The sequence below is a fragment of the Dermacentor silvarum genome, chromosome 5, assembly GCF_013339745.2.
Source record: "Dermacentor silvarum isolate Dsil-2018 chromosome 5, BIME_Dsil_1.4, whole genome shotgun sequence".
Lineage (NCBI taxonomy): Eukaryota > Metazoa > Arthropoda > Arachnida > Ixodida > Ixodidae > Dermacentor > Dermacentor silvarum.
The window spans coordinates 127,334,185-127,349,221 of NC_051158.1; the positions used below are offsets into that span (position 1 = coordinate 127,334,185).

The window sequence follows — 15,037 nt, forward strand, 5'->3', positions numbered from 1 at the left end:
TCAGCTGGAACAGCTGCGCCGGCGCCAGATCACGTGACGTGGGCAGCCAATCAGGGTCGTTTGGTGTGTTGCGGGGAGGGAAAGGGGGTTGGCGTGCGCTCCGCCGAGCTTCCCTCGCCTCAGATCAGTCTAGGACTCTAGGCGACCGGTTGGGAAAGCCGCGCATGGTATGTTCCGGCGAGGAGCAGGCTGCGTTTGAGCAACGGCGCCGCAAACTTGCTTGGGAAAGGTATTGTCGTCGACGTGCCGATTCTAGCGTGAGGGCTTCCGAAGCCCAGGCAAAACGTCAGCAAAGAGCCGCAGACGCCGAGCTGTGGGAGCGCGATATTGAGGCCAAACGTAAGCGTTATCTTGCCCTCCAGAAACCCGACAACAGTGGTGCACGCCTCGGCAATGCTAGCGCCAACTGCCCTGGTGCGACAACCAAGTTTCAGCGCGAGTTTCTCCAGTTGCAGTGCGTGTGATTGGTTGTGGTTCAAGCAGAACATGGTACTCGTCAGTGCAATTCGTTCCGAGGAACACCGAAGAAACACACGACAAGCTTCGCTTACCCCATTTTCCGGTACGGGAAGGGTTGGTCATTTTTTTCCTTTAATATTACCTAAAAACTTATTTGATCACAAAGACTTTTACTTAGATGTAAAGTTTTATGAAATGTAAGAAGCACCTGCAGGCCGCCAAAATAAGTTGGAGGATAGACAACAGGTCTGCGCTTGCTTTTTAACAGTTTCTCATCTGTTCTTGTTTGTCAGCACTTGCTTTATGTATCGGAGGTGAGTAAACTTTATTGAAAGATGTAATACGGGTGAATGAAAACATTCTATGAAGATTTTGAGCGCTTTACCTCTGCCGCCACGACCACATTTTAGGCCAAGCCATGTTCGAGGCAGCCTCGAACACCCACATGCCAGCATTCCCAAGGCTGCACTCCTGTTAGGAAAGTCGCATCCAGAGAAATCTCAATACAACAAGCTTCAGTGGACCGCTGCAATTTGTTCGTTATCCACAAAATTAATCATTCCACCTTTGTCATTCAACTGTCACTGCATAAGTTGTCACTGTATGGGCCGTTCACGAGAACGTCAGTAATGGCTCTCGATCCGTGCTGTTGCTATTTTTCATAGATGTTGCAGCTATGCACTGCCAATGCATCGTGTGTAACAGTGCTGCGTGTAAAAGAAACGACGCCTAAAATACCACCGACAAGGAGGAAGCTTCATGTGGCCTCCGAAAAGCAGGGTCTTTTCTTTTTTAAACATCCCTTGCCACGTACACAGCAGGGGACGTATTCTGAAACGTTCCACTTCGACGATAGTTCGCCTAGGCAACAATTTCGCCTTCAGACGGGCGCTGATTGGCTGGTTGAGCCAGACACCATTCAATTTTGCTCAACCAGCCAGTCAGCACGCGCCTGAAGGCGAAATTGTCACCTAGGCAAACTATCGCCGAAGTGGAACGTTTCAGAATACATCCCCAGCTGTCTCACTCGAGACGGACACTTGAACTATTCCAAAGCGCAACCGAGTGTAAACAACGTCTGGAAAGGGGAGGCCATGTGACATCCACGCTATCATGGAGGTTACATTTCTCCAACCGTGTAACGGCCGCAGAAAGAAGCGGAAAAGAAAGAAGAGGCACACACAGAAAGAGGAATGCTAGAAGGAAGAGATGCATTTTCTTTGCTAGGCGACACTTGTCTGGGTTGAGCTTGCGCTCGCAAAACCTGATGCTTCGTCACCTCTGAAACAGAAAAAGAAGTCCCTCCCCGTTTTTCTCCTCCTGCGCCATTTCAGATTTTCCAAGCCCATGCGCCGCGGCACGTGTTTTCTGCACCATGTTGTCTGCTAGCCTACTGCTCCAGCTGCCATGAAGAATACACTGCAATCTAAGAATCCCTGGGTTTTGGAATATAAGTTCGTAGACTGAGACGTTGTCAGCATGATACGGAAGCTGAATAACGATCGTTATTCTGAAAAGTTTGGTATTGTGAGGCTTGTAGTACTGAACTACTTTTACACTGAAACTGTAAGCATTCAGCATGGAATTTCTGAAATGTCCGTTAATCTGAAAAATTTCTTAATGTGGTATTCATAGTAATGAAGTTTCACTGTAGACAGTTGTGCCAGATTTCCCTCTAGGTAATGTTGTGAGAAACTATGTTTTAGACATGCATGATGCGCCCACACTGGAGCACCAACACTCCTTATACCATTACAAGGTACAAGACACTGTGAGAAAGCTTCGCCATCTCATGCGTAACTAAATATTGAGTCATTGGAATACTCCACAGAACTCCAACCAGCACTTGTACTGCCTTGATCCAACATTACAACTGCAGTTGCCAACATATCTTTCACGATGTGGCGCAACACTGCTGTGTCGTCTGTGGGTTGGAGTAGCCCTCACTAACTCATAGCTGTTGGAAGGACTGACTTAACCATGTGCACTAAGTGCAGATTTGAAGAGACCATTGATCACATCCACCTTCTATGCTACTGTTCACGCCTAGACAAACAATGGCCGACTCTCTAATGTGCCTTGGGTAGGCTGGATGATCGGCTTTTTACAGAAGCAAAGTTCATGGAAGCTTTGTTTCACAGCTCATCAGCCCAGAGAGCTGCACCCCTGGGCTGATGAGGTGCGTTCTACAGCTATTCTACAGTATCTAAAGTGCGTCAGACTTGAGTGCCCGACTCAATATGTGGCACCTGAATTAGCGCATGTGAATGAGCTAGACTCATTTCTGTCTAGAGTCATGTCTGTCACCGGAGAGTCTTTTGCTGTTGTTTTAGGAAAATTTCATCGCATACGCGGCCACATAGCGGTATGGAAGGCTGCGTAATCTTCGCATGTTCAAAGTTGTGAGCACCATTGGGCACAACTTTACGCAATCCAGTCGAATCCACTTACCGTATTTACACGATTGTAAGTCGACTCGAATGTAGGTCGACCCCTCCAAAATTGCATGTCTAAAAAAAAAAATATTGGGGGGGGGGGGGGGGAGAGAAAAACCACGCGAGTGCATTTCACACAAGGGAAATTTATTGATGGGGTTGCTAAGACTACTCATCGTCACTAGAGTTGACCTCACTGGTACTGTTGCCGTCATAGCTGCTGAGGTCCCAAAGCACGTCGTCATCAAAAGTGAGTCCACACTTCGCGAACGACCGCACCACGACATCGCGCGGTACAGCCCCCCACGCTGAGAGGACCCACCCGCACACAGTAGCCAGAGAGGCCAAATTTTCTCGCGCTGAAGCCGCCACTGCCGCACCACACGTTCACTGATTCCAGACTTGCGTCCCGCTGCGCAGTTGTTAGTTTCCTCAACATGGAGGATAGCAGCCCGTTTGAACGCTGCTGAGAACGAGCACCGAAAGTTCTTGGCACTCATGACAGGCGCGACGATTCAGCACAACAGCAGAAGTGACAGATGCGAGCGGTCGTCGAAAACAATCGTATCTCAAAGAAAAGCTCTTCCGCCAACTACTAATACCCCCCAAACGACGGCTCTTCCGCCAACTACCAATACCCCCCTAACGGCGGCTCTTCCGCCATCTACCAATACCCCCTAAACGGCGGCTCTTCCATGATCGATGCTTCCCCCAAGAGCCGTGCGCTCGTGGTGCGCGCAATCAAAATGTATGCAATACAGTAAATTATTACGCTACGCTTCTACCGTAACCATGAAAACGTAGGTGCAACGTTGTAACCACGCCGTAGCACCCCTGATTTCTCGTTTCTCTTGCCGTTACTAGCGGTACACGGTTTGGTTTCGATTCTAAGTCGACCCCCCCAACATTGGATTGCCAAATTTGAAAAAATGGGTCGACCTACAATCGTGTAAATACGGTATAACGATCCCAGATATAACGATCTATCGGTTAAACGATCACATTTCAGTGTACTTACGATGTTCCGCCCTTTCTATGGAAACTGCTTCCAGATATAACCAACATTAAAAAAAAAATCGCTGTACAGTGCAGTCCACTTATAACGATATCGAGAAAAACGAGAAATCCGATCGTTATAACTGATCATCGCTATATCTGGACTGCCGAAAAAAAAAATGCCGAAAATACCTGTGCAGTCCCGAAACCGAAACTGCCACTTGCGATTAAAAAATCGACGTTGTAGAAAGTAGGCGGTGAAAAATAAAACTTTTATTTATAGCTCTAAATAGCATCTCAATCGTTAGGCACGCTGAAATAGAAATCTGCACTTGCTTTCGCGGAAGTTTCGGATTCACAACCGCTGTGTACATCACGTCCATCTGCTGCGCGAACACTGGCGGCTATAATTTAGCGTGCATGAATTCAATGAGCGACTCGATCGACGACGTTGCACTTTGGTTGAACCTCGGGGTCGGTGTCAAAGACGGGCCATTGTCAATCTTGTCGTCACTGCTGCTGCTGTCATCGCCGCCGTCGCGCAACGCCGCCGTCTGTCGCGACAACGATCGCCCTGTCAGAGTTCTCTTCGCAGAACGAGGCAGCACTATCAGCACTTACAAACTCCTCCATCGAAGCACCGCCTTTATGATCGTCAGTAGCGACATCTTCCTAGAGTTCGGCAATGCCAGCGGCTTCCACCGTGTTGGTTTCACCCATGTTGGTTTCGTCCCGGCGCACAAAGCCCGCCATTTCCCTTGATTGGCATGGACACTGCTTCTAGCCTTCATGGTCGTGGTGCTCCTGGTTTTCATAATCGTCGATATCATCCACTGCGCGAGCTCGTACTTCGAGTCTTGCAAAATTTGCAGCTTCGTCTCGAGAGACTCAGCTTTGCGCTCTGTCGGCGCACCTCCCGCTGCTTCCGCGGTGCATTTCCGCGCTCGCTGAGAGAGGGAGAATGTAAAGGGAGCGTAGGCCGCGCAGGCGCCGCTTGCTTATTGCTTTCTCCTCCCTCTTGCAAAATCAGTTTCGTCTCAAGGGGCGCACCTGCCGCTGCTTCCGTTGAGAGAGCGCGCGGCAGGGAGCGCAGGCGCCTCTCGCCAGAGGAGGCGTTGCCTTCGCTTATCGCCTTTTTTCCGCCCTCTCCTCGCGCGACCGCCGGTGACACGCGGGGGCGAAGCAGCTGGCGCCATCTTGTGCACGCTTTACCAACTTGCGATGCTCTCTGTGGTTTTCGCAATCGGAGCGCAGGCGGGATGCGCTGCGCGGTAATGGCGGCAGATACGAACTCGCATAGGCAAACTTTTCGCCCCGTCTCGGTTGAAGGCAACGTAGGAACGCAATTTTCACGATTATTCTGCATGAAAAACACCGCCCAGAAGCAAAATTTGAATCGTTATATCCGATGTGCAGTGAATAACATATCGTTATATGTTTTTTTTCTCATTGCCCTAATGCATAAGTTGATACTCTTAGCTCGACTCATCGTTATAACCGATATATCGTTATATGTGGTATTGTTATATGTGGTATCGTTATATGTGGACTGCACTGTACTGCTACAACGAACGCTTCGAACCTGGTCGCGGTAAAAAGAGAGCACACGTGAAGTGCGAAAGCACGGAAGCGCGACCAAACTTGGCGCATGGCAGTGCATGTCCTGCTCCACTCCAACCGTGATGATATGGCCTTCGAGATGAGCAAATGACCGCCTCGCGCGGCCTTCGGAAGCAGCGTGGAAGGTGACGCGGCCACATGTTTTTGAGGCATGTCTTCACCTGCAGGGCCGAGGCGTGCCGCATACAGCCAGCACTTGTACAGCATAAACAGCATGGTGCGGGGCGTGCACCGGCGCGTGAGCCGGTGCAATATCGGTTGTCACGACGGCGGCACTCTCGTTCTTGCACAGTTGTCCATGCGGCACCATGTGCATTACGCCTGTTTCAGCGATTTGGAACGACCATCTATGCCTTTTTCTGTCAACGCGACCCGAGTCGGCGAGGACACTGCACTATGCACTGTCGCCACACAATGTTGCAAAGGATCGGCGGTTACCACGCTGTTATCAGGAAGGAGATCATGGTTCGGCGGTGCTCCGTTTACACGTTGCCAATTGCTGGTAACGGTTCGCGGTGATGTTTAACCTATGGAACATGCATCTTTTTTTTCGCCCGAAGCAACATAGGTAAAAAATTTTACGGCACTTCTGTGGCTGACGCGCAGTCGTAATGTTGAGACCATAATGTCCAATACCTTCGCAGAATGGCGGCATACTGCAGTACTTTCCGAAGTTTACGCTTCTGGCCAACTAGGATGCTTTGCTCTCGTTTGCAAAATATAATCATGTCCCGCTGGTAGTGTATGACAAGCACTAAAAAAAAAAATGTCGGCTGCGCCTGCAGTTTTAAAATGACAGTTGATCGCAGTCGGGTGCCGTTTTGAAAGAGCTACATGATGCCGCATTTCGTTCTTTAGATGGACATTTCGAACGGCAGTTTGCAGCCGCACTGGGTGCAAAAATGACACTGAAAATCTGGTTTTTGGACCAAAGTGCTGCTGAATTGTAACTTCTGATGCCAGCTTCAATGCAGTTAATTTTTTAGGCTTTTTAAGGGCGAGTCCGCTTATAACAAACTACTGATATAACAACCACTTTTCGTGGAACTACCAAGTTCGATTGTAACTACCGGCTCGACTGTATTCGATATAACAAAGTAATTTCGGCTTCTCCTTCAACTTCGTTATAACGAAGTTCGAGTCCTCAATAATTCGATCCTCATTAATTCGGAAAATTCGATAATTCGAACTTGTCCTTTGGTCCCGGCAGATGTATGCATTATTGAATGCAATGAAACTCATTAATTCGGATGTATATTTAGTCACACATCGGTTAATTCAGACAACTCTCGGAGCTCGGTGAGCGCCGTAGCGCCGCAAATGTACGACGTAATCAGTGGCAGTCATCAGTGGAAATTGTATGTGAAAAATGCAATGCCAGAATGCTTTGTGCCTATTTGTACCTTTAAAGCCTTTATTCTTGCATTTACCACCGTGCATAGCACTACGTTGGCGGCTGCCGTCATGACTGCGTAGTTGCCAACCATGGTGGCATCTGTAACGGCCGCGGTTTCATCCACAGCAGTTTCGTTTTAACTCTGTACGCGCATTGGTCGCATGCCTTCATAACTGCGTAGTCGCCATCCATGATCGCGTCAACAGCGACAGCGGTTTCGTCTGCAGTTGCAGCAAACACTAGTTTCGTTTTGACTCAGTGCGTGCGTTGGTCACTCGCCTTAAGAATAAAAAAGTAGGTACAGTTATTACGATTCGGCACTTGGGCAGTAGTCCATATTCAAGAAATGGCTATGCGACTAACTTGCAGTAGAGCAACCAGTACGCACATTCATAGCGTAATCGAAGCGTGTATGTGAGCGCATGCAAGAAAACTTGATGGTTGGGCACTCGTGAGGAAAACTAAATGAATTAGAAACTTGCAGTAATCCTTTGTCCCATCACCAACGAGGGGCAATCAGTTTTCGCCAGTCTCAAGAGAAGAAACGCTGGCATGGCAGCATTGTTCCTATACGGTGGCATTGTTTGTATACACCAGCTCTCGCCTGTGAACAGATGTAATCACACTCCTGTGAGCAATAAACGAGCAAGCATCTAACAGTGAATCTTTGAGAGATTAGAAACTAGATATAACTTTTTGTGAGCGTGAGAAATGGAAGCAGCCCGTGAGACAAAACCAAGATTAATGACACGCTAAAGTAACTAAAGTAATGACGACCACAGGCGGATGCGTGAGTGAGCTTCGACACGCCGGCGTAAACAGTGCCGTGGAACTAAAACCAAGAGACTATGGAGTGAAAAAAACTTTATTGTATTCACACAAGGTGGCAGCATTTACTGGGCAGTAGAGTTGAAAAATTGGTGTGTTTTTCAAACATAGAGACGGCGTCTTAAATATATGGCATCGACCATTTGGGACTTGTTTGCGGTGATGTATAATTACGTCTTTGACCCACAAAGGGTTAAGGCAGCGAGTTGATGGAGAAATAAGACTGATAGGAAAGGGATGTTTTTACTGAAAGCATGCCAAACCGACAAACCTGCTTTGTTATGAAACAGCTCTGCTAAAGGTTGTTTCTTTCTTTTATTGCTTAGGAGCCTGTGGCTGAAGTGGCTCTTCTGCATGAAAAACAGCTTGAGCAGCCGGTGGAAGCCCCCGTGTACGATGCGGTGACCGGGAAGAGGATATGGCGGGGCAGGGAGCGTGCTGCCGGCGCCGGGCCCCAGGCAGCAACTGCTGGGACTGCACCAACACCTGCTTCCTCAGAAGAGTGGCCCTGGTGAGTCTAATATTCCTCAAGCTCAAAAGCAGGGTTTAGCCCATTTTGCACTGTGTGAATTCCCTTGCAATTTCGCACTTGCGAATCCACATGTGGGGAAAATGGGCCGTCGGCCCCCCCCTAGTGTGTACAATTTTTCTGTTTGGCGTGCTGAACTTCACTGCAAAAACGCACATGCGGCGCGGAGGGGTAAGCATTAACAACGTGGATCGTCAAACACACTGCTTAATATCGAGGGCAGCCCTGGGGGGGGGGGGGTGGCCCCCCTTGGCAGGTGAACTGTAGCACTACTGCGACACCTATTCGACAAGCGCTGTATCACCAGTAGTGCCTTGTACGGGGCAATTCTAGCTCTCCCATTTTTTATTAATGATTTAATCATGCTTAATCAGTTTATGTGGCATGTGCAAAAATAAGAGAGCAGGTATTGTCGTACTGCTGTGTGCATTTCCCTGAGACGCTGCACTTGACAGTCACCACCCTTGTTCGACTAAGATTATAAACAGAGCATACTGTTTCATGAGCCAACTTAGCGTGAAGCTACCTGCTCATGAATTAGTGAAGGTTCACCTTGGTTTCTTCAGGCTACCACTTAATTTTAATTCCTTTAGTTGTGCATTGCGAGTACCGTGTTATACCAAAGACGCATGTTTTTTGTCCACATTTGTAGGTAAGTAGCTGTGAAACCATAACATATATTGTTGTCGTGCCTGAGGTACTGCAAATGACATTCGCCACCCTTGTTCGTCTAAGATTACAGGCAGAGCTTACGGTTTCATGAGCATAAAATATAGTGCCTGAGGTTGTCAATGACACAAGGCAACTAATGTTTGGTGTTTCATTTCATTTATTTTCTCTCAGGGCCGAAGCATTACAGAGAGGAGTGGGTGGTATCAAAACAAAAAACAATACACATTTTAGCAACGTAGCGGGGTTACAACAAGTTGTTAACAGGGGTTTTCTTGAATTCGTAGGCATTTATGATTGAAACAATGGAAGCGGGTAGGTGGCTGCAGTTGCCACTTGTTGTGGATATGAAGGAACTGAAATGAAGGTTAGTGCGGTAACATGGCACGTCAACCTTGAACTGATGATCATTTCTGGAAGAAATGTACAATGGTGGTAACAAGAGGGGGTTGCTTAAAGGTAGGATTGTAATGATAGATTTTATGAAATAGACAGACGCGAAATTTTACAATCAAGTGACAGCTTAGGCAAATTAAAATTGAATTTCATTAAACTGACACTTGCTGTATGCGAGTAGTTAGGTAAAATAAAATGAGCTGCATGGTTCTGAGTGGCTTCTATGCTGAGTTTAAGTGAACTGACGGGAGGATCCCAAATGGAAGATGCATATTCAATAGGGGTGTGCAAATGTTCGTAAAAGTTTGAGTACTATTATCGAATATTATAATTTTAATATTCATATTCAATTCGAAAAATATATATTCGAAAATGGTCGAATATCCGGTTGGATACGAATATTCCAATCAAATCGAATATATTGCTGGCTGTGCGGGAGCAAGCACGGTTCTTAGCATTTGTTTCTATCGAATCTAATAATATTGGGGCGATTTTGTGCTGAATTTTGTGACGATTTCATGCTGCTAGCGAAATTTCAACTGTAAAGCAAGCTTAGCCACTAAATGTATAAACTTTGCGGGAAAGGCAGAATCTCAGTAGCAAGGGGCATCGGTTTGCGGATAGCGAGGGTGCACTTATTTCTGAGCTTTTTACTTGACAGCAAGTGCGATGAGTGACGGCTGGCTAAGGGTCTAATGCCTCCAAGTTTATGGGCATTTGATGCGGTATAATAAAATTAAGGCACAGGCTGGCGAGGACCGGTAGTGGGAATTACTAAATTTTCCATGTTAACATGAGCCATATACACAATGTTTTAAGTATAATGGCTTACTAGTCTAGTTTACAGTGACAATCTAATTTCGATGCTCTAACATAACAAATTAACCCAACTTGCTAATATATGCATGTGCATATTATTATTCTATATTCGAAGCTAAGTATTCGTATTCGATTGGCATTAGAAAATGTTTTATATTTGCACACTCCTAATATTCAAGCTTCAGCCTAACGTTTTTTAAAGCAAGAATTTTAAGTTGGTGGGAGCTAGACTAAAATTATGTTTGCTATAACCAAGAGTATTACCAGCACTACTAGTTAAGTGATCAACATGAGTTTGCCAGGGAAAGTTCTGAGAAATATAAATACCAAGGTATTTGTAAGTGGAAACCTGAGTTAGGGGAACGTTAAGAGAATAGGTACAGGGTGTGTCGTGAGAAGTACTGTGAGTACCTTTCATTGCCTTACATTTATTAATATTCGGTTTCATTAACCAAGTCTCGCACCATGCAATTATATTACTTAGGTCTGATTGAAGTGTTAAGTGGTCAGTAACAGTTAACATTTCACGATAAATAATGCAATCATCCGTTAACAGATTTATGGACGAACAAATAGTTAGGCAGGTGAATAATGTATACAAGAAAGAGCAAGCGTCCTAGAACTGACCGCTGTGGTACTCCGGATGTGACAGGACAAGGAGCAGAGTTATTGTCATTAACTGTTACGAATTACATGCGCCCAAACAAGAAGCACTCTATCCATTTTAGTACGTTAGGCACGTGCAATTTAAAGAGTAGTAATTTATTACACTCCGAATTGAATGCTTTTGCGAAATCTATGGAAATGCCATCTATGTGTTGCAGCTAGACTTTTGCTTCTAGTTCACACATCTTTAACCCTTTACTTCCTGTGTTACTTTTGTAAAAATTTTTGCAAAATGCCAATTTTTTTATATTGTTGATTGAATTGGCACATTAAATAAATGCTAGAAATACACTCAGAATAATATATTTATTTGCGAAACACGCATAAAAATTTGTTTGAATTCTAGAGAAAGTTGGCTGTTTCAGTGCCAATAAAGTAAACAAAAAGTGAATGTGAAATTGAATACAGTTGAAGCCACTTATAACGATCCCAAATATTATGATCTATTGGTTATAACGACCACAGTTCAGTGCATTTACGATTTTCGGTACTCTCTCTACGGAAACTGCTTCCAGATATAACGAATGTTTTTTAAATCGCGGTACTGCTATAACGAACACTTGGAGCTCGGTCACGTTAAAAAAGAGGGCACACGCGAAGTGCCAAAGCATGGAAGCCCAACCAAACTGCGCGCCGGCAGCGCGTGCCCGGATCCAGTCCAACCATGACGATGATACGGCCTTCGAGATGAGCGAGCAACAGCCTCGCATGGATTTTGGAAGCTGCGAAGAAGGTCACGCGTTTTCAAGGCATGTCTCCTGGGCAGAGGCATCCCACTTACAGCATACATAGCATGGCGCGGGTCATGTGCTGGTGTGTGCGCAGGTGCAATATTAGATGCCATGACGGCGTCACTCTCGTTCTTGCACAATTGTTCGCGTATGTCGCGTATGCTTATCGTATAAGTATATCGCGTATGCTTCACTGGGTAACACCACTGTGTTGTGGTGAGGCTGGTTTAAAGCTGCGAGGTAACGAAAGTGACGGTGCTATTCGCCGTTTCGGAACTGCGGTCACGGCAAAAAGTCTGTAAAATTGGACGGCAAAGGATTTCATTGTCCCGAATTTCTGATGTTCTTATACATTGCCTCTGTGGGGTACGTGACGGTGCCACGAAGGCATCTGAATTATCGGGCATGTCCAAAAAATTGGCCATTGACTGTATTGTGTAACCAGATATAGAATTTGGATATAAAACACATCTCATAAAAAATTAATTGAGGCCATAGGGCTGAGTTGACACGAACAAGAAAGATGACAGGATTTACGCTATCAACTGAATTTACATCCTGTCGTTTTCATTGTCCATGTCAACTCAGTGCCATGACCAAGCCCATATTGGGGGGGGGGTCCCTAGGGCCCCCCCCCCCCCTGAATCTTTAGTAAGGCTGTTACTAACAGTGAGTGTTACATTTAGTGAGTAACACTGCCCCACAGGGGCGTCTGCGTAAGCAGGCGTTTGGTGTGTTGCGACACCACGGACCCGAGCACACGAGGGTTGGACCCTCCCGCGTGTAGCCGTGCGCGGCTTAACCGTGTCTGGGGAAAGGGGGATCCTGGGGGTTGAGCCGATGCCGGGTGTTTGGACCTTTAAGGCCCCCCGGCGGAGGCAACACACCTCTTTGGCCTCTGCTTCACATAGACGGCACCTCCAGACTGACCCACCTGGAGGAAATCAGCAGTCGCCTTTTCCTGTCCCCCTCTTCAATCTTTTGTCTTTCTCTCTCACTTTCCCAACTGTCCTGTCTTCTTGTCACTTCTTCTCACTTCCGAATTTCTGGGCGGCAAGGGTTAACCTGGTGTACTTATCCAACCTTGGGTATTTTATATTAGGTTATAGCGGCGATGCATGGCTGGCGTCTGCAAGTATTCTAGCTTTGTAGCGTCCCCTTGTTGGGCTCGGTGGTGGGAGGCTACCATCGCCGCCGAATTTTCCATTTTTACATGGCAAATGCTTTTCCCGCACTACCTGATCGCTCCCTGAAAAGGGGGCACACCGATGAAACGTTCAACTTCCGCATGAAACCAATAGAGACATTTCCCAAGTACCATGTGATACACAGCCAAAATGAAACAAAGACGGTCCGTACGATATCCCCATTTGTGGTCGCAAAATCTCTTACAGAAGCAATCGGCTCAGGTTACAAAGTAACTAAGATGGCAAGTGGAGACCTTCTTCTAGAAGTCCGTGACAATCTCCAGTACAACAAGCTGTCAAAACTCGTGGCGTTTGGGGACATTCCTGTCTCCGTGGGCCCACACAGGTCAATGAACACTGTGCGCGGCGTCATCTCTGATGACGACCTGCTTGAACTTAGGGAGAGTGAGTTGTTGGAAGGATGGCAAGAACAAAATGTGGTTAAGGTCCAAAGAATCAAGATAAGGCGTGACAATAAGGAAATCCCAACCAAACATGTTATCATTACCTTTGGTACAAGCAACCTCTCTGAGTCAATTGAAACCGGATACTGTAAACTGCATGTACGACCGTACATCCCAAATCCGCGCCGATGCTTCAAGTGTCAGCGTTTTGGGCATGGGTCGCAAAGTTGCCGAGGGCGATCTACCTGTGCAAAATGTGCATCCAAAGATCATTCCTCAGAAGTATGCACCTCCACAAACCACTGTGCCAACTGTGACGGAGACCACCCCGCCTACTCACGACCATGCCCGACATGGAAGAAAGAAAAAGACATAATAGAACTGAAAGTGAAACTAAACATCTCCTTCCCAGAAGCACGCAAGCGTTTTTCTGCCTTCAATCAGTGTAATCTGTCCTACTCTTATGCGGTGTGCCGGGGGGCAGCGCTACATCTTTCGGCGGCCGCCCGAGTCACACGGAGTGTGACGGCGGTCATGCCATCAGCCCCCCCGGCTGGAGCAGCCAGCGCTGTTCAGCCCCCTGCCAACGAGGGCCAGCAGACCCGCGGGCCTGCTGGACCCAGGCCCACTCCCCGTGCAGTTCGGCCTGAAACCCCCGTGAACGTCCCCGCTGAGCGGGCACTATCCACTGCCTCAGACGAGGTGATGGACACAAGCAGACCACCGGCGTCTCAGACGCCCAAAGAACGGTGCAGCTCCCTGGAGCGCACCGGGAAGAAAGGAAAACCACGCATCACGGGGCCTGGAAAGGTCTCGTGAACTAACTTCTATCTTTCTGTACACACATCACTAACTTCTTTTCCATTATGCATACCCAAGTATTACAATGGAACGTGAGAGGACTTCTACATAATCTTTACGATGTTAAAGAACTCCTCCGCAAATTCAGTCCAAAGGTGATGTGTGTACAAGAAATACACCTAAAATTAACACAGACGAACTTTTTAAGGCAATATGTCACTTTCCGCAAAGACCACGACGACGCTCTCGTCTCGTCAGGGGGTGTGGCCGTAATGGTCGATAAGGGCGTTGCATGTCAGCAATTAAGCCTCCGAACGTCCCTTGAGGCAGTTGCTGTCCGAGCAGTGTTGTTTGGTAAACTAGTTACAATTAGCTCCATCTACATTCCCCCTTCCTATCAGCTTTCCAGAACAGAATTTCAGAGCTTCATCGATGAACTTCCTCTGCCATACATAGTCGTAGGTGATCTTAATGCTCATAGCCCCCTGTGGGGCGACTGTCGTTGCGATGCGCGAGGGCGCCTTATAGAAAATTTTCTGTTTTCTTCAGGTGAACGTTTATTGAACAAGAAAGAACCTACATACTACAGCATTACACACAACACATACTCGTCCATAGACTTAAGCATAGTGTCGAGCACACTAATGCCACACCTGGAGTGGTCCGTGCTCAAGAACCCCTATGGAAGTGACCACTTCCCAATTATGTTAAACTCAACGAAACGAGATGGATGCTTGCCACGATCACCTCGATGGAGCGTAGACTTGGCCAACTGGGAACTGTTCCGAGAGCTGACACACCTAAGCCGTGATGACATTGTTGCTCTTAACGTAGACGACGCCGTAACATATCTAACAGGTTTTATTATTGATGCTGCTACGAAATGTATTACACAAACTAACGGACTGACTAAGAAGCGCCGCATTCCTTGGTGGAACGAAGAATGTCATAAAGCGCGCAAAAATCAAAACAAAGCATGGGGATTGCTTTGCGATTCTCCTACTGCCGAAAACCTTATTAATTTTGAACAGGTTAAATCGCAAGGCAGAAGGACACGTAGACGTGCAAAGAGAGAGAGTTTGGAGAGGTACATTTCTGGTA

General features: G+C 47.0%; 1 protein-coding gene across 1 annotated transcript in view; it reads left to right on the forward strand.

Annotated features, from left to right (window-relative positions):
• LOC119453754 (RNA polymerase II subunit A C-terminal domain phosphatase) overlaps positions 1-15,037 on the forward strand; it is a 99,706-nt gene that overhangs the window by 59,132 nt on the left and 25,537 nt on the right. The window contains exon 10 of the mRNA XM_037715812.2: positions 8,061-8,245. Coding sequence (XP_037571740.1) covers positions 8,061-8,245 — 185 coding nt within the window. The remainder of the gene's footprint in view (positions 1-8,060; positions 8,246-15,037) is intronic.